This window comes from Hesperophylax consimilis, chromosome 22 (assembly GCF_061612785.1).
Source record: "Hesperophylax consimilis isolate HC1 chromosome 22, BYU_Hcon_1.0, whole genome shotgun sequence".
Lineage (NCBI taxonomy): Eukaryota > Metazoa > Arthropoda > Insecta > Trichoptera > Limnephilidae > Hesperophylax > Hesperophylax consimilis.
Window position 1 is genome coordinate 1190635 of NC_142857.1, and position 24450 is coordinate 1215084.

General features: G+C 32.1%; 2 protein-coding genes across 4 annotated transcripts in view; one reads left to right on the plus strand and one right to left on the minus strand.

Moving 5' to 3' along the window:
• The window catches only part of Flo2 (flotillin-2), a 710730-nt gene that overhangs the window by 516651 nt on the left and 169629 nt on the right, over nucleotides 1–24450 (plus strand). The gene's annotated exons all lie outside the window — the stretch shown is intronic.
• Nucleotides 7206–17304, minus strand: LOC149412594 (glucose dehydrogenase [FAD, quinone]-like). 3 transcript variants are annotated; one of them, XM_089645371.1, is made up of 4 exons: nucleotides 17068–17304; nucleotides 12931–13081; nucleotides 12284–12417; nucleotides 7206–9223 (listed from the first exon to the last, which is right to left on the minus strand). In XM_089645371.1, the coding sequence occupies exons 2-4, from the start codon at nucleotides 13079–13081 to the stop codon at nucleotides 7637–7639; spliced, it is 1872 nt and encodes a 623-aa protein (XP_089501497.1). In that variant the 5' UTR covers nucleotides 17068–17304; the 3' UTR covers nucleotides 7206–7636. The 3 variants fall into 3 exon arrangements, with proteins under 3 accessions (XP_089501497.1, XP_089501495.1, XP_089501496.1); XM_089645369.1 differs by lacking the exon at nucleotides 7206–9223 and adding an exon at nucleotides 9814–11603; XM_089645370.1 differs by lacking the exon at nucleotides 7206–9223 and adding an exon at nucleotides 9814–11603 and having other exon boundaries at nucleotides 17161–17302.

Consider the following 24450-nt stretch of genomic DNA (forward strand, 5'->3'; position numbering starts at 1 on the left):
AAAACCCGAACAAAAATCCTCCCATAGTAGTTTGTCTACAAAACAAAGATAGTAAAGACGTAATCATAACACATAAAAAGAAATATGGTATTTTATGTGCAAAAAACATAAATTTTGAAGAAAACAACACAATATATATTAACGAACAACTGACCCAATACAATAAACATCTACTTTACCTTGCTAAATCTTCAAGGCTTGGGTACAAATTTATTTGGGCAAAGAACGGAAAAATTTGGATGAGAAAAAATGAAAAATCTCCCATCATACAAATAAACAGCTCAGAAGACATCCCCTCCGAATAAATAATAATAACACCACATAGCAAACACCAATCAACCTTTAACATGGCTGAAGAAAACCATATACATGAAAATTATAAATGTACAAACCCAAATGAACTAAATCTACTTTTTAAAAATGTTAATTTCTCTATTTTAAATATGAATATTAGAAGTTTAAGGAAACACTTCGATGAGCTCTGTATCCTTATTAATAACCTAGATTTTTCTCCAAGCGTAATTTTTTTGACTGAAACACAAATGAAAGATGTTATTCCATATAACTTATCAGAATATACCACAATTTCCTCTGCCTGTAAGCATACTGGTCATGATGGAGTCACTGTCTTCTTTCATAATACTCTGAAAAATGTTGCCACTGAATTTATTGAATTTAAGTCAGCCAATGCAATAAAATTAACCTTTTTTCAAAACAACTATAAATATCACGTACTAGCCATATACAGATCCCCATCATTAAATGGTTTTTTATTTGTAAAAGAACTAAAATCTTTTGTTAGAAATCTTGACAGAAACAATTTTACTTTTTCCATTTTGACAGGTGACATTAATATAAATATTAATGATAACAATATAAATGTAAATTGTCAAAATGAGTATCTAGATTGTTTATCAAGCTCTGGATATACGTCATATATTAGCTCACCAACTAGAGTAACCTTAAGTAACTCTGCATGTTTAGACCACATATTTGTCAAGTCGCACAAGGCGACCAATATTATCTCTTCAATTCTTGAAACTAATATCACAGATCATTATCCGACCTTTTATGGACACCATTTCAAAAATACACCTCTAAACCAAATATCTGTAACTCGAGAAAAAGTAGACATTGATTATAAAACTCTAAACTCTTTACTTCAGTCAGAAAACTGGGAAAATGTAATATCAATAGAAAATCCACATTTAGCATTAGAGAATTTCTATAATACTCTTAGAGAGTATATTCTAAAAAGTGAAAGTAAAATAGTTGTCACTAACAGAAAATATAAAAAAATTAAACCTTGGATTACAGTTGGATTAATTATATCAATTAAACAAAGGGATAAATTATATAGAGAAATGATAAAATATCAAATGGATTGCCAAAATAATAATCTCAGAACAATGCCTTATCTGAAAACAAAATATCTAATGTACCGAAACTTACTAAATAGACTGATACGAAACTGCAAAAAGAAATACTATTGTGAACAAATTGAAAATGCTAAAAATAATACTAAAAAAACTTGGAATATTATAAATGAAATTGCCAACAAAAAAATTATGTCTTCAAATATTGTAAATGAGGTTAAAATAAATAATGTAATAATAACTAACAAATCGACCATTGCAGAATGTTTTAATAACTTCTTTACAAATATAGTAGACGAGGTACTTCAATCTTCCGGCATTAATGTTAATCATGATTATATGGAGACATCTCCTCAATTAGACTCTAATAACGATTCAATTAACTCAATAGAATATTTTTCTCCTATTACATTTAATGAAATTGAAAAATATATTGATAACCTAAAACCATCCAACTCTAAGGGAAATGATGGCCTATCATGTGATACATTAAAAAAATAAAACAACATGTATTAACGCCATTACAACATATCTTTAATATATGCCTCAAAGATGGTCATTTTCCAGAACAGTTTAAAATCTCCACTATAATACCTATTCATAAATCTGGGGATACGCATAAATTATACAATTACAGACCAATATCCCTTGTTTCAAACCTATCAAAAATATTCGAAAAATGCATCAAATTTAGAGTCATTGAACACTTAGAAAAATATAAAATTCTATCGAAAAACCAATACGGCTTTCGTAAAGATCTAAGCACTGAGGATGCCATATATGAATTGACAAAAAATATTTATACATCTATCGATAAAAAAAAGAAATGTCTTGCAATATTCCTAGATTTAAGAAAAGCTTTCGACACCGTTAATCATAATTTACTCAAAATAACTCAACTGGGCTTCAAAAAACACACACTAAAATTACTATCAAACTATCTTAAAGACAGAACACAAAAAACAAAAATTGGGAATAATTATAGTTCAGAAACACAGATAAAAAACGGAGTTCCGCAGGGAACTGTTCTTGGCCCGATTTTATTCTTAATTTATATTAATGATTTATGTAATTTTGTAATCCCTGGTAAAATTGTTTCTTACGCCGATGACACGGCAATAATAGTGGATGGTAATAATTGGACAGAAACTTTTTCGAATGCAACTGTATGTATTTCACTTGTTTCAAAATGGTTAAAATACAACAAACTTGTCTTAAGCTACAGCAAAACATTTTACTTACCTTTTTATAAAAACATCAAAAACAAACCAAAAGACAACCTTAAAATTATAATCCATAATACAACTTGCAATCAAGAAATGTGCTTCCTGTGCAACGAACTCTCTAATGTCAAAAATATAAAATATTTAGGAGTATCAATAGATATTAATCTTAATTGGAAATCTCATATTAATCAAACCACTTCTAAACTAAGATATCTAACCTACATATTTTATAGACTCAAGGAAATTTTAAACGCTGAAAAATTGAAAATGATCTACTTCTCTCTGGTGCAATCTGCAATCACTTATGGCATAATAGGATGGGGTGGTGCACCTGATACTTTTATTAAGCCTCTACAAATAATTCAAAAGCACATAATTAAAGTCATATATAACAAAAATAAAACCTTTTCGACCGACGAATTATACAAGGAATCTAAATTATTTAACATTCGTAAATTATTTATATTACAAACTATGAAATATCTATTTAAAAACAAAAACAATTTCAAAATAAATGAAAACAGAATGAGCAAAAGAACAAATAATATATTTTACACCCCCCAAACCAATACTAAATTAATGCAGACGCATAGCAGTTTCATTGGTCCTCGTACATTTAACCTTCTACCACTACAAACTCAAATGATAAACAAAAAGATAGAATATATTAAAGAGGTAAAATTATGGCTGATTGACGCAGATATTGAAACGCTTTTACTATAAATTTATTTATCCTTTCTACAACTCACTTGCTGAAACTTTATAAATTATTGTACATAATGTTTTTCTCTTTACTTTTTATAATAACTATAAACAAAAAAAAAACTTTTTCTACTAATGTATATTATACTTTAGGTACTTGAAATATAGTAATCGTTTTATATTACCCACACTCAGGCAGTCAGTGCCTTAGTGGGTTTTCATTTCTTTTGTAAACTATTTGGTATTATATATTATGTTATTTTATATTATCTATTAATATGTATAATATGTGTAAAGAAATGAAAATAAATAAAGTTAAAAAAAAAAAAAAAATAATATGGAAAGAGTTCAGCACAAATTACGTAAATTTACTTAAGTACGTAAATTTTAAGCTCAGGATTCCTATTGTTTACATTAATTTTGTCAGTTTGATGAATTAATTGCATCTAATAACACTGTCTGACAGGAGAATTATTTCAGACCTGGTTGTGTTACACAGAGTCATCAACAACTTAATTGATAGTCCTGCCATCCTTTCCACTATTAAACTCCATGTGCCGACAAGGAATACAAGACAAAATATGACATTCTTCTGCAATACATACACGACCAACTATCCGACACACTCACTGACCAATAGGATGCATGATCTGGGCAACAAGTATGGGGGTGCTATTGATTTATTTATTGACTCCATTTATAGAATTAAGCATAATCTATACCAACACTTTGTCGAATCCTACAAATTAGAGTAGCGTTGGTAAATTAGTTTTAATGATTTGTCTTATGTGTAGTGTTGTTGTAATTTCTTTTGTACTCTATGTTACTCTTATGTTTTACTAATATTGCTTCATATTTAGTTTTTTTTTTAGTTTTATTAAAATTATTTCTTAATATTTTCTCATTATACTTGTAATCACAATTTTATGATTGTGTATTTTATACTTTCTTTACAATGGATTACATCTATTTACTGTCAATATCTCCTGTATAATATAGATATTCTCCTATGTACACTGCATCATGTATCACTTCTATGAGGCCCCTTTTTAGGCGTATATATAAATAAATAAATACCAATTTGAAATCTGATATCTGCTATACCCGTATCCACACAGCACATATCTGATAGATTATATATAATAGCAATTACAGTATTCTCTTCCCCATCTCCTTCCCCCCCCATTGATAAGATCTTGATTGATCATTGAGAAGATTTGGCAGATCTCCAAACCTAACCTGGTATCTTACCTCGGTAGATTGGTCATTTTAAGATGAAGACAATAATTGAAATGATCAAGTGGAACAATTTTAAATACCTGGATAGAATTCTTTGTTCTTAGAGTCAATTTCACACTATCTAACTTGCCCAAATGGTTTACAAGGGAATTTAAAAAATATATTAATCACAAAAATATATCCACAGAATATGTAATCATACCAGAAATTCTAATGATTACATTACTTTTTCTAAATGACGAAAATAGTGTAAATAATTATCAATAAAATGCCAGTGATTATGTTAGCCTATCAGAAAAAGTGGTACACCAAAATGTTAAAAAATTATGGAGTTTTTCTAAATCTCAACAAAAAAACGATTGTGGATTCCCAATAGAAAAATGTGTCGACAGTATCGAGTGTAGTCTCTTTGCTGATTTATTTAAAAATGTTTACGACGTTGTTCCTGTCAATACTGTTCCCGATATTTCAGTGGAAGAGCCATTCAATCTAAGACAACGTTTCATGCAAGTAGAAGCCATATAAAAAAGCATAAAATAATTAGATAGCAATAAATCTGCTGATCTGGATGGTATTGTTGTAGAATAACATAATTTCGTACTTAATTTACGATAAGATGCAGAAGTTCACTCCAGTCTAGTTTGGAATGAATAATTTTATACAAAAAAAATAAGTAATTTATTTTTTCTATTTTCTAGCGTTCTAGGGTATGCATTTAAGCGTATTTAGTAAGAATGTGTAGTTTATGTGTTGAATAGGAATATGAAGTTAATAAATCGTAAAAACTTGTGCGGCACACGTTCAATATTTATATATATTTCTTATATGAATTTGATAGTATTGAGACAACACTATTGAATTGTATTATAACAAGCTGCATAATAGCGACAAATATACGATTTTTAACTTCAAATTAATATAAGTCGTTGATAGTTTAATAAAATGGTAGAAAATAATATACTTTATTTGAATAGAATTGCGTATTTGAAAAAATAATATTTACCTGTCGGCTTCTCTCCTGTGAGTTGACAGAATGGTTTTCGTATTTGACATCAATAGACGTTGTACAACGATAAGGTACTATTAATTTATTATTTACTGTAAATTATGTAAACTTTCGTCTAGTTGCTAGTAAAATTGCGTCTAGTTCAAAAGAGACAATGTTCAGTTAAGTGTGCATATCTGCTAATTTGCAGGTTTATTTAAATGGGATAAGTTACACGTACATTCAATGCGTTTTCAAATTTTTAAATTTAAATGGATAGTTACCTCACTTGCATACATACATTCAAATGTAAATGGATAGTTACCTCACTTGCATACACACATTCGTTATTTTCAAATTTAAATGGATAGTTACCTCTCTTGCATACATACATTCAAATGTAAATGGATAGTTACCTCACTTGCATAGACACATTCGTTATTTTCAAATGTAAATGGATAGTTACCTCACTTGCATACACACATTCGTTATTTTCAAATGTAAATGGATAGTTACCTCACTTGCATACATACATTCAAATGTAAATGGATAGTTACCTCACTTGCATACACACATTCGTTATTTTCAAATGTAAATGGATAGTTACATCACTTGCATACATACATTCAAATGTAAATGGATAGTTACCTCACTTGCATACACACATTTGTTATTTTCAAATGTAAATGGATAGTTACCTCACTTGCATACACACATTCGTTATTTTACAAACAACTGTTATTTTTTCACAGTCAGATCATAATTACATAGTTTTGTTTAGTGACCTAAACTATTGAAACACATTCTAGTTTTATTTTCAAAGTTCTCCTGAAAATTGAACATTTTGTGACAATCACCTTACTTCAACCGTGCCCTTCAAATACTTGTAGTTATGTAAAATACTTATCGCATATATGGCTTGCATTCTTAACCTTGTTTTTACGAATACATTATAATGACAGTGACGTTGCGTTGCCAGAATCACCGCCACATGATAATGCGAGTATAGCACCTTTCAATGAGAAACTACAGTCCATTTTTATTTTATTATAATCATAATAATGACCTTCTAACTTAAATACCTGCATATATTCTTTAATTGTTATAGTTGACCGGCGCTGTATTTTGAATGTGTTTTTAGATGTATTTTTACTATGAAGATTACCCGCTTCTAACATCGAAGAAGACTAAAATGTTAGCATCTCTCTAATGTTGTCGTATTGAATCAAAATGCATCCATCATAGCGACTGATGTACAATTTACCGGTGTTCATATATGAATGTGGAACATAGTTGCCAATGCACATGTTCTGAAATACCCCCAAGAGATGAAAAGATTTTCAAATTCCCCACAAGTTCCTTTACCTCCAAAATGAAACGAAATTCTATAGCAATTATCATTTTTTTTTATTATTTAGTCATTTTCGGATGTTCTCCTTCGGGCTTTCAAAATAACTTTTTTTTAAATTTACTAAGAACGAAAACGAAATATAGTGCGTTCTTACAATTTTTGTAAATATTATTTTTTTGAATATTGTTGTATAATCAAGAAATGCCCAGAATCCCCACAAAAAATTATTCTTGCAAAAAACACAATTCTGAAAAATCTTAAAAATTCCCTGCAATTTTAGGAATTCTCCACAAACTGGTAACCCTGATGCATAAAATTTACACCATAGATATTTACTGACGTAAACTGGTTGTTATTAATTAGCAGTAATCTAACTAACAGCCAACCAAACTATGTGTGTGACTTCGTGTTTTTTAATGACGATTTATAAATAATATACAATAAAATTTATGTATTAAGAATCAGCGTTTGTTGATCTATACGATTTTTTTATTTTTAAACCATAACATTTTTCACTGCAGCTCCTTATTTGCTGTCAACATTATATAATAAACTAGGCTAATTTACAATATGATACCATGATACGGACATGACCCTAGTATGGTAGTCTAGAGACAAATAAATTGTAATATGTGAAAAATATACATATATATATATATATAATTTATCGAATACTGATATGACAAAATACTTTTTTATTTGATTAATATTTCTCCAACTACGGCAACTACGTAGGTACTACGATTTTATAGGTTATCTATAACTCTTCGCGCATTCCATTTGTAACCCATTCCTCCTTTATGAAATCGGCCGCCTTCTCCCCGATCATAATACAAGCAGCATTGATGTTACCGCTGATGGTTCCCGGCATGATGCTGGAGTCTGCCACTCTCAATCCCTCTACTCCTTTTACCTTGAGCGTTGGACCGACCACTGAGCTCACATCTTCCACTGGCCCCATCTTTACTGTCCCAATCTGTTGGTTTGCTGAAGACCCCATATGGCGAATGGTACACCTCCAATATTCGTCACTTCTGAATGTTAAATGATCACATGCCTCGTAGTCTAGTTTGCTCACAAACAAACCCTCCTTCTTGAATGTATTTGTCGTTTCTAGTCTTTCAGCTTCTCGTATGCCTTTAATTAATGTATCGATATCGGCCTCATTTTGAAAATAATTTGCATTAATTAATGGTTTATCGTTAACGTTTTTGCTTTTCAACATTATCTTTCCTTTGGATATAGGTTTGATCAAAGTCACAAAAATATGAACCACATCATAATCAATATTGAAGGAATCGTATGAATTTTTTAATTCGTCGTTAAAGCCAATTTTATCAATAAATTTCGATGGTTTTTGACTGTTTGCGGGCAATGTGTAAAATTGGTATTGGATATCTGGATAAGATGTGTTATTTTCATTTGTTTTTACAAAGCCCGTAACATCCAAAGTGCCGATCGAACCAAACATTCCTTTTTGTTTTGCTAGGAATTTTAGGATCCCCCAGGTTAAATCTGTTTTTGTCTTGTTAAATCTTTTAGCTCTATAAAATACCGGAGTCACAACATGATCCTGTAAATTTTCACCGACCGGTAAATCCATTATAGTTTCGATGCCTACATCATTTAAGTGTTGTTTAGGCCCGATTCCAGATAGCATCAACATTTTTGGGGAATTGGTTGCTCCGGCTGATAAGATAACCTCCTTTCTTGCCAAAACTTCAATGGTTTTCCCTTTTAATATAAATTCCACAGCTGTAACTTTTTTTGTTTCTTTGTTTATCAATATTCTTGTGGCTTCTGCAAATTTGACCACATCTAGATTGTCTCTGTCTTTTGCTGGTTTTAAAAAAGCTGAGGCACTTGAGTGACGCAATCCGTTTAAAATTGTACCGTGTGCATAACCAAATCCCAAATGAATATCAGCGTTAAAATCGGTCAGTATCGCATGTCCCAGTTCTTCTTCCGCTTCTAAAATAATTTCTCCCAAGTCTAAAGAATCTTTAAATCTATCCACATTAAGAAAGCCATTTGTTTTGTGAAAAATTTCAAATTTTTGATTTTTTAAGATTTTCCTATCCTTCATGTCCTCACTTTTCTTGAAATATCGTACAGAATCCTCGTATCCCCAGTCCAAACTATCATTTGCCTTCCAACTGCTATAGTCGTGCTGATTTCCTCTGGTGTATAGCATTGTGTTCGTGGCACTGGATCCCCCCAGTACCTTTCCATTACTCCAACGGCATCTTTTTCCCGCCATTCCCAAACAAGAATTGGGATCTATTTCAGTTTCGTGCTGCCAGTCAATATTGCTCTTCATGGTTTCAATAAACAGAGCAGGTATCTGCAACAATTAAACATTATTTGAATCTAAAACTGTATATTATTAAATTTTTGAATGTAGCAATCACTCTGTGTAAATACATAATTATAATTGGTACACAATAACTTTGTTTGAGTACCACTTTATTGAGTATAGTATAATATACGAGTAAGTATCTTCATATATAAACCACCCGGTTGCGATTCCACCGGAACCTTCATCAGGATTTCATAAACAGCATACTAAATTAATTACAGAGTTTCAATGTACAGGAAACATATTAGAGGGAGAGAAAACATCAATTTTGGTGGTCGGCGAGGGGGAGGTAGGTAAGAGAGAGTTGATAAAAGTGGGTGTAGGAAGGAAAACGTGTTTAAAATGGGGCTATTTGAAAAACCTTATTGTTTAATAAAATGATTTTATTTATTTTAAACGATTTGTTTCTTTCTCGAGGTTCTAGATTATTTAAACGGGACCTTTCCTTATATTATTTACCTGACATTATATTATTACTTATTATTTTACTACCCGCCACCACTTGTTTATGTGTGTCTACTTCAAAAATAAAATATTGACAATGATACAAATAAGTAAAGAAACACACTATGCAGTTCTCTTGATTACATATTTATTAAACACAAAAATAGTACAATAAGATGAACCTTATAACACTTAAATATTGGAATGCATTTGTTTTGGATTAAAGCTCGCTGTGAGCTTCCGCTTCCACTTCCACTTTCACATTCATCCAATCTTCTTTAATCATGTCTGCAGCCTTTTCGCCTATCATGATGCAGGCTGCATTGGTGTTGGCGCTCACTATATCCGGCATGATGCTTCCATCAGCCACTCGGAGTCCTTCCACCCCATGTACTTTTAGCCTCGGACAGACCACAGCCGTTGGATCTCCAGAAGGTCCCATTTTCACGGTTCCCACCGGATGGTACATTGTGTTAGCCGTGTATTTCATCATGCATTTCCAATAATTTTGACTTCTGAACAGAAATTCTTCGCATGCTTTGTAGGGAACTCTACGAAGTTCAACCGCCTCTTTCTTAAAGCTATTAGTTTTCTCCAATTTCAGCGCTTCATTGATCCCTCTCAACATGGTTTCTACGTCTATTTCCTCTTTTAAGTAGTTTGGATATATCAATGGTTTTCCTAGAGGATCCTTATTTTTCAGCAAGATTTTACCTCTTGATTTGGGTTTCAGGCCAATAGCAAATACGTTTATTAAGTCAGAATTTACATTTAAGTCTGTAAATGCCTGTACATACTCTTCATCAAAGCCGATATTTTGCAATATCAATGTTACCGATGAATCGTTTGCAGGAAGAGCACTGTAGTGATACTGTATGTCGGGATACTGAGATCCGTCTCTTTTGGTGTTTATAAATCCTACAGTATCCAAGCTCCCGATTGAAGAGAGCACGCCTCTCTTTTGACTCAAGTATTGAAGAACTGGCGAATTAAAATCGTATTTATTTTTCCACGTTGTGTTCCTGCTTGCAGTGTAAATAACTGACATTGCGATGTGATCTTGTAAATTCTCTCCTACTGGTAGATCTGCGATTAAATCTATGTTCATATCTGCCAAGTGGTTTTTAGGCCCGATCCCGGAAAGCATTAATATTTGAGGAGAATTTACAGCGCCAGCTGATAGGACAACCTCTTTAGTAGCTGTGACTGTGATTTCTTCCCCGTCTTTAATTTTTAGAATGACACCAACAGCTTTTTTTCCATTCTCTTGGAAGATTATTTTCGTAACACGGGCATTTTTCACTACGTCCAGGTTACTTCTTTCTTTCGCTGGTGTTAAAAATGCCTTTGCGCTGGACTGTCTTACTCCATCTTTAATGGCTCCTTGTGCGTTAGTGAATCCTAAAAATACATCAGCGTTCATGTCGTGAACGGTTGCGTGGCCAAGCTCAACTTGAGCTTTTAATATCTTCTTTCCCCAGGAAGAAGAATCGTTGAATCTGGCAATGTTCAAATTGCCATCTAACCCACGAAAGTTGATGCGCTCCTCTACCGGTGGATATCGTTCTTTCTTGGTCTTATTAGATTTTTCGTTTGTTTTCTCGTTCTTCTTTTTTTCGGGTTTATTTTCAGATTTGTCGCCTTTCTTAGGTTTTTGCTCCGCGTGTTCGCTCTTTTTGAAGTATTCCAAGACCCCATTGTACCCCCATCCAGTGTTGCCATAGCTTTCCCAATCGTCGTAGTCTTTTCTGTTCCCTCGAAGGTGGATCATCCCGTTGATGGCGCCGCTCCCCCCGAGCACCTTCCCCCTCGGCCAGGCACATCTCTTATCGACCATCCCTTGACAACTGTTTGCGTCCGGTTCAGTCGAGTATTGCCAATCGATATCCGTCTTTTGGTTAAGGAGGAACAAACTTGGCACCTAAAATTAAAATAAAATGCTTTATGAATATCCCATTTAAACCAAATCATAAGTAAATCGACATACCGAAATATAAAATTTAAAAAATCAACGATCGTTTTGTTCCAATTTTGGTAGGACTGGTGAAATGCGACGAGATTAAATATAAGTAGACGATCTCGATGGCAGAGCTGTAGATGTGTAGACTATAATATAGTAAAATAGACTAAAACGCATTCACACAATGAAGGTGTACCTACTAAAATTAAATTTAAAAAAAGACAAATAACTTCGTTTACATTACTTTATTTTTGATGACATATACCTGAGGGAAATTATTTTCCTCAGGACCTCCTGTATTGGGTTAAAGTATAAAAATGAGCTTTAAAAAATCTTTAATGTTCGATCTGTGTAGACTGGTGATCTTTGTAAATGGCCAGTGGAGGAGTGCATTGTTTAAACTTTGTTGCAAAAGTATCTAAAATTTCTTTGGCCAAATTTTTTTTTAGCGAAAAGTATAAAAAATCTTTAATTAAGAGATTTTTTATGGGTTATTTAGATTATGGTTTGTTATAGTCGGTTATGTTTAGGTTGTCAGGTTTTGTAGTTTTTGCTGATTGTGAATGTTGTGCATTAGGGACGTGTTGATTACGTAAGGTGTTTAGGTTTAGCAGGTGGTAACGATCAGATGGTGTAATTACCTGGCTCTCTGCTGGCGGGTCCCCTCCAGCCTCCAGCAGTAGAACCTTCCATTCCTGTACCTCTGACAGCCTACTGGCCACCACGGCTCCCGCTGAACCTGCCCCCACCACTATGAAGTCATACTCTTGAATATCTGGAATAATACAAAATACCATTTCAAACCTTCGAGATCTTATAAAGTTCCATTTTTATAGCAGTTGATATTGCTAATCGTTTCATAAATTATTAATACAATCAGGGCGAAGTATCGATTTCCCATTTCAGACCACAATTCAAAATTGAGACGTCGCTTGAAATGGCCGTGTCCGTGTTTGGTGACCAGATCTGAATAGCCAGATTCTTCCCCACATTCCTCTACCCCGTCTCCTTCCCCTCGCACTACCTTCAGTCTCACAAAATATCCCAAATTTAAAAAAAAAAACGTTCAGCTTGATTTTATTCTTGCAGTGGACGTTATTGAATTTTGCATTACGCGCTGCGTTTATCTTAATATCAAATACTTTTTTATTGAGAGACATCTGCAGAAATATTTGTCAACATTATATTTCATTTAGCCAAGACATCAATCATTCACCGACACCGACTTTAGTTCTGCACATAGATGGCGTTAATCGCTTAAAACTATATTTTAATATAATATCCTCACCATTATTGAGCAGGCGCTCCGCCCTATCGGGGGGCCACTGGGCGGGGTCCACCAGGAGGCAGCTAGCGGCCATGAGGCTGGTCAGGGCTCCACCGAGCAGCTGAGCAAAGACCCCCGGGGCTGCGGCCCCCGTTATATTCAAACAATCCATCTGGAAATGAAATTACACGCGATAAATTTATTTTAATTTTTTTTTTATTGTTTAACTTATAACATTGTTACATTGTACATAAAATTAGGTAAAAATAAGTAATAGTGTAAAACATATGTTGTTGAAATTCTACTCCAATGAAGAGTGCTAGCTCTTGAGCTTGGCGTAGGAGTTATTTGACAATTATTTCATGTTTATATCAGTAATTAACATTATTACAGTACAATAAATATAAACTTAAAAGAGGATTGTGACGTTAATTTTGGTTGTAACATGAATTGAAGTTATAACATTTGATAGGTGATATTAATTTTTTTTAAAGATAAATTTGACCTTCTTTTTGAATAAAATAAAATCTGGTATTTTTTTCACTTCTTCGGGAAGACTATTAAAATATCTTATGCCTTTGTAAATGTAGTTATTGTGCATTTGTTGTGTTGAAAATAGAGGAATTTGGATGTTAAAATTATGCCTTAAGGATGAGTTAAATTTAAGTTTTTTTACTACAGTTTCTTTATATATTTGTAATATTGCATCTTTTTTATAGAGGTCTTCAATTTTTGGTACTTCGAAAATTTTGAACAATGATGCTGAAGAGAAAGTTGGTTTTTTTTTCAAAATTACTTTGATAATTAGTTTTTGTACCACTTTAACAGAGCTTAAAAATTTTTCATATGCACCTCCCCACCCAATGATTCGAAATTGGTTTCGCTTCCTTTTTAGTTTTTGTTAATGAGTCCCAGTAGGACTTGGGACTACGCCTTCTCCAATGGAGAACACCAGTGATAAATATTATGGCTCTACGCGGGTTAATATTACAAACGGACAAATGCGATCACTAATATAAAAATTTGATTTCGAAGGTGGGATTAGGATTTTTTCCAATTTTTTTTGTCGCTTTCCTATTGTTTTTTTCCTGTAAACTGTAGTAATACCACTTTATATGAAAGTGAAAACATATTTAATTTCAATAATAAATGTTATTATTATTCACTTTTTTTCGTTTTATATAAAAATTAATTAACCCCCAAGTACCGCAATTTTATTTCTACATATAAACCATATTTTAAGCTTGGGAGGAAGCTACAAGCAAAAAATGTGTATATTCTTAGTATACCTTATATTGTAGGTAATACGCATTAAAATCGCTTGACAAACGGATTCTAGAAACGTTCGATTCTATGCACAAAACTGGTTTTTATTTATTTTGTAAATACTTTTATAAGAAAGTAAAAAAGTTAATCAACTGTCACAGATAATCTTAGCTATAATACTGTATTTTTTAAAAGTTGTTTACGTGTTCATACACTTCTATTGTAAAAAAAAATTTTTTTAGTAGTTTACATTTATATATTTTTTTGGGGTAATTTATTTTTTTATTTGTATTCTACTCAAGCGAAACGTTAGGAAAACCTTCAATTTATCTAAAGCATGTTTTTTGGTTTCATAATATACACCAATTCGTTATAAAGATTAATCATAATAGTGATTTAGCATTAAGCTTCATCTTTCACAATTATTTGAAACATTTTTGTGTATAATTTTTTTTTGCTCACTAATGAAGATTTTTTTTCAATTTTTATTTTAATTTTTTTTAGGTCTCAAGTGCATTTTTTGTGAGCAAGGAAAAAAACAAATCGCATAAACAAATGTTTATTTTAAAAGTATATTAATTCCCAGTGTAACATCCATAAATAAACAGAAACATTAAAAAAAAAACAGAAAAAATAATCATGGATTAATCATAATCTTGAACCCAGTACAAGCAAAACTGCCAAAACAGGATTTGTTATTTTACTTACAATATTTTGTTCTGTAATAAAGGTTTCAACCAAGCACAAAAAATATACGCCATGAGGAATATCCTTCACAAGTGATACGCAACATTATTTGTTGTTGTTTATTTTCCTCAGGAGGAACTCTGGCATTGAAAGGGTTAATAAAAATTCACAAACTTTGGAAAATCTTTCGCAAACATGTAAAGTTTTACGTTCGATGACTTTTAGGAATATATTATTTGGAAGTGTATGGTAAGTTTTTAGATGTAAATACAAAGCGCGGTTTTATTTCTTTCTAACATTGCTCTAAGCTTTAATCATATAATATCTCACCGTAATGTAAAAGGGATTATAAAACTATATTCTATAATAATATGAGTCCGTCCCAGTTTAGTACTGAGTTTACTCTGTTGACACAAAAAGTAAGCTTCTTGTGACCCCAAATGTATCCTTGTGACGTCACGGCCGTTTTGGCGGATATTGGAAAATTAATACTTTGATAATTATTTTAAATATTAAAACTAACTATTAAAATATATATACAGGTATTTAAGAAAAAAGTTTATTTTTTATTTTAAAAAAAATGGACTGCAGTTCCTCTTTGGGGTTATGTTGTAAGAGTGAATGCAGTGGAGAAAGGAAGGAGATGGGAAATAAGAAGGTTGGGAAGTTTCGTCCTCATTGATCGAACGTCTCGGGCAGCCTTGCCGTGACCATCATCAGGGCAGGTGCAGTAAATAATTTTAGCTTATTTGTGTAAGAAGTTATAATAGTACCTACCTAGCGATCATTTCTAAAAATAGACGACGAATTAACACGTTTTGTGTTATAATTGTTCTTAGTGGAGTCATGTTGCGTTCTCTTCTATCTGAGTCAACGCTTCGATCAATTTTTGCAACGTTCATCATCAGAGCAGATTCTCACGTATGTGTGGGGAGGGTGGGAGGGGAGGAACAATGCCCCCGAAAATTTTAGACCCCATCGTCAAACTTCCCTGAGATATTACATTAAAAGGAAATGCAACAATTTTACCCTGTGATTTGTGCAATACAAATTTCGCTAAACGAAATTGAAGAGTGCCAACAGCAAAACACTGATACGAAAAACGGCTTGAAAATTATATTACTTCTCATACTTATTAATTCCAAGGTCACTAAAGATACTATTATTAGTAATATTGTTATTTCCAACTTATCATTTTATCAACAATGATAGTTTATTAAATATATGTATATATTTTTTGTGAAAATTCAACGTTTATTTATGTATTAATAATATTATGCATTCCACGTGATACGTATGCTTTTATTTAACAAATAATTCTCAGATAAAGTCATCCCTTGAGACACCTGTGAATCTATTTTTACCGATAGCATTCGGTTAGCAGTGACGTGCTGCGCCTGTTTTCTAGAACAATTTTAAGTTAAAACCGTTCCTTAAAATTCTCAGTAATTTTACATGAGATAAGATATTTTATATACAAATAAATAATTTGCTATTATATATTATACTCACCCAAAAAACTAAATCGTTCTATAAATTGGAAACATACATATTTGTCATTTAAATATATATTACATGTAGGTAATGTGTCCGGATTTAATTATGGTACACAACAGAACATCGTATTTTAGGAAATTCTGGAGGATGCCGACGTGACGTTAAATTTAATGTTTTATTGTGCGTTTTTTGTGCTTTAGTTTATGTATAATTAAATTTTACGTACGTCTACGGTGTTTTCGGTTGACTTTGTTGAACAGCAATAATAATTATTATTTTGTATGCTTTATTCTTTCATAATAATATGAAATTACTTATCTTATCTTCTGCAAACCTATTTTATCATTTTGTGTTCTGGAAAACGAAAGTTTAAAAAAGCTACGGCACGCCATTGCGCTTCCATAATAATTAGGTTAGGTTAAGTTAACATTTCCATCCAACAATGAGTATAATTTCGTCCCTATTCAAATCAAGTGATATTTTAATATATTGACAAAATATAATCTACAAAAACTTACAAAACCTACAAAAATTCATCACACCTCGTGAGGTAGGTAATGTAAAGAATGCAATAAAATTAATGATGGTGCTTACATTATTATTTTTTTGTATGTATCCATAAAAATAACATTTTAGTAAACGTCGATTTTTCGGCACTGAAGCTAAAATACCAAAACAAAACAAAAAATTAATAATCATAATTCTAACCTTTTCTTTTTACCGATGGCACACCGCTGCAATTGCCACCAGTGTAATAATGCGACGTAAACAAAATAACATACGGTAGAAAAAAATCTGTACCCGAACCAATCGGAATGATTTTTTGGTCTCACTAATATAATTGGGTCGGTTGCAGTGAGCAGTGAGCAATGAGCACTAGAACTACCGCCTATCGCAGCAATGAGATAACTGACCAACTGAAGTGGCCGAACTGCTTAACGCACTTCACACACGGGACGATATGGTTATTGCTACCAGATCCTTCCCATATTTATAAGATACCTCGACTACGAAGCAGGGTTCTGCGAACATTTTAATAATTCAGTAAATAATGATTTTTTCAATTTTATTTTCTAATCTTCTACAAAGATAATGTATGTATGTGAGTAAAATTTTAACTGTTAATAAACACAAGTATACCCACGAATGGCGATGCCTATGTGGGATTTTTTGGTTAATCTGCCAAATGTATTATTCTTTAATTTTTAACTGTTTATAAAAAAAAAATTGTTTCCTTTATTATAAAATTATACCAATGTATGCACAAGTAAAATTATTAATAAAAATAAATTGACTGATAATTAAAGATAAAATAAGATTGATAATTAAAGTAATATTGAAAAACCATCCAAAGAGAATCTCATTCTACTGAGATTCTCTTTTCAATATTCAATATACCCAAAATAGACAATATATATAAAAAATATTCAATTCTACAAATTTATAAAGAAATACAGTTAAATAACTTCAATTCAATTCATCAGCAAGATATCAAAAAACTATCAAAATCCCAAAACTTAATACAAAGCACACACAAAATACTTATCTCTATCTAGGTATAACATATTTTAACATCCTTCCATCATATCTAAAAAATATTGAAGATATTCAGGAATTTAAAATTAAATTAAAAAATTACCTAAAACTACTATAAAAGTCCATATCTTACTCTTATTATTATTTCCTTAAAATCTTGAAACTGTATTATTGATAAATCTTGCCTATTTCTTACTTATACCTTTGGTTTTGCAAATATATTATTTACTTACTTACATGATTCCATATAATTGAGCTAGGATTCACTCACCAAACACAACAGCCTCGTCTCTTTATGGTGAGGAAAAGCTATTATTATTTACCTTGATAACACTGTATAAATTGTATATTTATTGTAAAAAACATACAAATATTAAATAAATAAATATAATAAAAATTAAAAAATTGTGTAGCTCGGCTCTTTTTAAGAGCAGCATTAACGGGACGCTTTAAAAGTTATAAATAATATTCTTACTTACAGCTTTTCTCTTCCCCACTCCTTTCAGCCCCCTATTTAGGAATTCCATAACTCCATTATTGGCTTCGTGTAAATAAACATCCATTTAAGTAGGTATGGCGTATTGTTGTGGTTTTTTATTTGGGTTCCGCCGCACAACACCACTGCCATAGGTCACCCCAAGTGGTTTGCTGTGTTTGGTGATTTAGCAGGAGTGCCCGGGTTCATGGGGTGAACGTTTCTAGGTCTTGGCGGCGGATGCTTCTGACCACCTTAGAGATTTAATAGGGCAAATGGCGGGCCGGATTTGGCGCTAGACTGGTTGAGGAAGACCCTTTGAATTCTCCAGACGGACTCCCTCGACCCATCCCCTTGCACCGCAGTGAGAGGGATGGATTCATACGTCCGTCACACCTGGATCCCCAGATTCCTACCCAGCCCTCATACCTTTTCCTTCCCAGAACTTCCTCACCTTCTTTTCCTTAAAAAGACCCTCCACAGAGCATCCCCAAAGATGACATTCGCCCCAAGGGATGATTTTTTTCCTTAGGGTCTTCTGTGTGGAGCTAATGTAAAAAAAATATTATTTAACCTTTTGTGATAAAGCTTTGCCTATCGGTATCATCTTTCTAGTGTGTGATTTTTGTACCTGAAAAAAAATGCTCAGAATAAAGAAGAAAACTAAAAGTGCCTTCCTTCGAAATTTAAATGAAAACAAATGTTCCAATAGCCCAGCGCTCCTTCTTGCTTACACTCGCATGACATCGTATAATCTCCATCCCGAATTTCGTGAACACAGTTTTGTGTTGGAAATTTAAGAAACACGCCCACAAGGCACTTCTTGTGTTATTCTTTAAGGAACATACTAAAACAAAACATATTCGATTGGCAAGTAATGTCACGCCATGTCAGAAACCACAGATATGTACAAGCATTTACCGAAAAATGTATAAAACATTAAATGGAGAATTCGCATCCTAAGTATTTCTCACAGATTAACACGAGCAGCCGATAGGTAAACGTTTGCAAAAAAATTTAGACAAAAAAAAAAAATTAATTTTTGAAAATCACTAAAAAATGAGAAAAGTGCACTATATTTTCTATTCGAAGTAGCAACTGATAAATGAGGAAAAGTACAAATGTTTAAACAAATTACGTAAAAGTAGTTGTTTGTGCATTAAGACTAAACTTAAGGCGATGCCATACGTAGCAATGCAAAATCATTTGTTTTTTGGTATGAAAATTTGGTCGCCTAGAAATGTTTCAGATGCTTTGATTAAATACTGCGAGTAGAATACATCTTGGCCTTTGAAATAATCGAGTATTTTTTAGCACAGAAAAAAATAATGTATAAGTCCTATGAAAACTGCTTTAATGTTCAAAATCTCCTACTTATGAACCCATTTTCGGTTATGATTTTATTGTATAATGTGGCAAATTAAGTTATTTCTAAAATGATCGAAAAAAAAAATATATTTATGTCTGAACATCCACAAAATAAAATAAAAGGCACTTTTTGGACATGTTTTTTTCATGCATAAATCAAAACAGGCGGATAGTGTTAAGCGGGAATTTAAACCTTATCGCCATCTACGTAAGGGTTGTTATTGATAGAAGCTCAATTTAAAATATTACATGACGTAGTGCATCGCCTTAACGTACGTTATAATCTGCGTCAATTTAGTTATTACAAGTTATGTTTTAAAATATTAAGACGAATTATTTGTTTGCGTCCGTACATAAGCAATATGAATATAAATAAATAGTTTTGTCCGTATACAAACTCAATTCTTTCAAGAAAGTCATAGAATCCAATATTGTTTAGCTAATTCAATCCTTTATGCCTTTCTTGAAATAATTGAGAATATACTAAGAAAAAACTATTTATTTATATTCATATTGCTTACGTACGGGCGCAAACAAATAATTCGTCTCAATATTTGAAAGCATAACCTGAAAAAATTGTATTTTCTTAAAATATTTAATTTAACTCAATCTATGAACGTGTTATAACGTACCTTACGTTAAAACTTAAATATTCCCAAATAATATAATCTTTTTCAAAATTTGCAACATGTTATGATTTTTTGTAGATTTAGTATTTTGATATAATTATATATCTAATATATATTTCCTTTGGGCCGCGATTTGCAAATAATTGCTGGGGCAGTCCGTTGGTCGTATTTTTCTCATCCCTGTCGTAATGCAACGTTTATTTTACGCGCACGTGTGTATGTGTGTATGCCGAAGTGAAGGCAATATTGGGTTCCTCAAACTGTGCCGTAAATACAGTACCTACTAAGACTTTAGTTCTACCTTTCGTTCCATGTAATAATTATTATTTGTGATGAGGAACGGCAGCGCGGCCTTTTTTAGAGTTAGTCTAATGACTAATGTTATTTATTTATTCACTGTGAAGATTTGTATTAAGCTTGTTGTTTTTTGGTTTTAATTTTTGATTATTAATTGGTTATAGTTATTAATTTTGTATTCTTTATATTTTTTCATATGAAAGTTAAATATAAAAGAGATGTAGAAATAGGTATTGTTAGTCCTCAAATTATTATAAGCAATAATTAGTCGCCTGAAATATCCATACAAATTGAATATATCTCCCAAGTAAAAATAAATGGCGCCGATGGGAATTGAACCCGCACCTTCCGATGTCCGGTCAGGTGCTCTGGACCACTGAGCTACGTCGGCTTATTTCCAACACGCCAAATAATTCAATATGTACTAGTACTAGTACTTCACCTGTAAACAACCTACTTTATTTTGTAGGAAAGGCTTTGTTAGTGCTAAATTCCCCACTAGATGGCGTCGAGACATATTATATCTACATTTGTTGGTGAAATATTTTGACATGTCAAATATTATTATTTTTTTAATGATGAACTAATGTTTATAAGACAAGGTTTTTTATGCATAGCACAAAGGATAACAAATTATCATAAGCAATAATTAGTGGCTTGAAATATCCAGAATTTGGAATATTCATGACTATTAATTGTGATATTAATTTTTAAAATTTTAAGAATTATTTAATAATTTAAATGTAATCTTATAAAATTTCAAAAATCTAGAAGGTTTTCAGCAGCCTCAATGCAGCAACTTGTTGGTTTGTTTCAGTAAATTCTATGGTGATGTTTTTAAAATACTATGTATGTTATGTTATAAAATGTTATGTGTACTATGTTTGAGACTCTTTGGAAATGCATTGTCTCATCACTCTACGTAAAAGGAAACGTTTTGCACTGTATTAGTGAACTGATCCTCGTGTTATGCAAATTCATATGCAGTATTTTAAGGCAGTCTATCTGTGCACATAATATGTCCAGTTCGCAGAGCAAGGGCACCTTATTCCTTTGTGAAATGCTCAACAATAAGAACCAGATTGCATGGAGATTGTATAAGAAATATAATCTTTTAGTCTGAATTGTTAACTGCCTACTTGCAAACATTAAGGTACCGTAAACTAGCTTAACTAGACTTTTTTAACATTTGTATTTTACATAATTTTTTTAGGAGACCTATCATTTCTTTCTTTAATGGCCTACAATCCCGCTTTTAACAGGAACGCGAATAATTTGAAGAGATTTTTTAATAAATTAGCAATATTTTTAGTCAGGAACTTTCCTCCGTGTAATCTCATAGTTCACGTCTCCTGTGCAATTGCGCGTCGTTCAATTGTTTCGACTCTTTGAGCCGTACGAGAATGTTGAGCTGGTACTGAGACGCAATTCCGGTTTGTGAGATGCGTCCACCCTGACATTCCTGTTATTAAATAGGTTTGTGAGATGCGTCAACCCTGTCATTCCTGTTATTAAATAGGTTTGTGAAATGCGTCAACCCTGTCATTCCTGTTATTAAATAGGTTTGTGAAATGCGTCAACCCTGTCATTCCTGTTATTAAATAGGTTTGTGAAATGCGTCAACCCTGTCATTCCTGTTATTAAATAGGTTTGTGAAATGCGTCAACCCTGTCATTCCTGTTATTAAATAGGTTTGTGAAATGCGTCAACCCTGTCATTCCTGTTATTAAATAGGTTTGTGAAATGCGTCAACCCTGTCATTCCTGTTATTAAATAGGTTTGTGAAATGCGTCAACCCTGTCATTCCTGTTATTAAATAAGTTTGTGAGATGCGTCAACCCTGTCATTCCTCTTATTAAATATTTTTAAAGATTCCGATTCGATACATACACGGATTGCCTGGTGTGTACATGTTGCAGATACATACATGAATTGCCTGGTTGTGTACGTGTTGCAGAAAAATGTTACATTTTGTCTTGTGCCTAGAAGGTACATGAAATTTACTAATAGTGACGATGGCAGGGCTGTCAATTAAGTGGTTAATGTTTCTATGTAATAGAACCAGGTCTGAAATAATTCTCCTGTTAGACAGCGCAGTTAGATGCAATTGATATATCAAACTTTATGTTTTCCAATGGAATTTTTAACTTGATATTTATGTACCGTAAAATGGAGTGACTTTTGAATCGGGGGGCAACTTTGATCATCGCGGTTATTTGCAATAATTCTCGCTAGCACGCAAATTACAATTATCTTCTTCTAATGATTTTTTTGAGCAACGTGGATACTATGATGCTTTGAAAATAAGTGTCAAATTTGTTGGTTTCTACTATATTCAAACATAATTGTAGGTTGAATTGTGAAGCTGTTTTTTTAGACAATTTCAGATATATAATAATATATACATTTTGAAAATTCCTCAACGATTTAAATAGTTTCATGTCATTTATATTATAAATTATACCGGTGGCTTTAATAGGGAATCTATCGATTTTGTATAATTATTGAATAGTATTTTTTTACATTTTTTGGGATTAGCCTAAGTTGTAATAAGCTTATAAAATAGGTATATCAAAGTCGGCCCACTCTAATAGCTGACTTTGGTCTCCGGGTTTTTATTTATTTTTATATACTTAACCAAAACTCTCCATACATATTCACTTTAAAAAAAATCGTGCTTAAAAAAACTTTAAACATCAGTGCAATAAACATGACCAAATTTTCCGACATAAATGTTTTTATAAAAAATATTTATTCTGAAAGTTGAAAATTGATAGTTAGTAAATTCACCCCATTTTATGGTACCTAAGAAAAGTGTGTTGAACCCTTTCTATATAATAAACACTGTTACCCCCTTACTAATAAACTTGTACATAATGGTTGTTTGACATTTGTGTTAAATTTAAAACACGTTTATTACTAAGGCCCTTAGAGTGTACACAAAAGGAACCAACTAGGTAAATAATACTCCACTTGACTTGGTTCCAACTAATGAAATTATCATACAATCTAAGGACTTGAAATCAAGGAAGCCAAACATCTAATTTGACTGATGGTAGCTTATCCTGTTTTAATTCAACCACTTGGCATTTCGCCCGTCTGTAAATTTGGTTTTTACGTCCCAGTTCCGGTTCAAGATGGTGGGCTGTTGTATACTACCTTTTATCCCACAAGAGTGCGCATGATCGTGGTTCTTACTACGAGCTCTCAAATCGGAATAATTAATATTATGGCGCATAGAAAGTTTGACATGTTATTGTCATTGAGATGGTGACATTTCTTTGGACAAATAGTATAATTCGTTATTTGATTTTTTTTTTAATTTTACTTTTAATGCATATTTATTGTTTGTAGTTAAGTACGTACTAACAAATCTTATGATTTCATATGGAATTTTGATTTATTAAATAAAATAAACTTATAAACGTTTTTGAACGCGAGGTCTACAACTGTTCACAGAACTACTAGATGCCAAGTTTTATTATTACATCATACTTTAAACAATAGATTGTGGTTCCGTGGAGTTATCCGTTGAATGTGCTTGAATGCCAGAATACTTCATTTTGACTTTCAGGTTCCACGGTAAACGATGTAAAGAAATAATGCTTCTATTGCAAATATATTAGGCTAATGTCCTCTTGGTGTCAACATGAATGCTTGCTTAGAGAGTTGACTGTCTGACCTTCATTGAAATTTCTACGAATTAGTTGAAATATAACTAATCGTGTAGAAAGTGCATTTAATTTATTACGCTGTCCGAAGACTAATGGCTTTGCACATAATACA

Coding starts and splice junctions, on each gene's coding strand:
- LOC149412594 (XM_089645369.1), bottom strand. CDS start 13,081: ATGGATTGTTTGAATATAACGGGGGCCGCAGCCCCGGGGGTCTTTGCT. Junction 12,418..12,930: donor GGAGCGCCTGCTCAATAATG/GTGAGGATATTA, acceptor GTATTATTCCAG/ATATTCAAGAGTATGACTTC. Junction 11,604..12,283: donor ACCCGCCAGCAGAGAGCCAG/GTAATTACACCA, acceptor TTTTAATTTTAG/GTGCCAAGTTTGTTCCTCCT.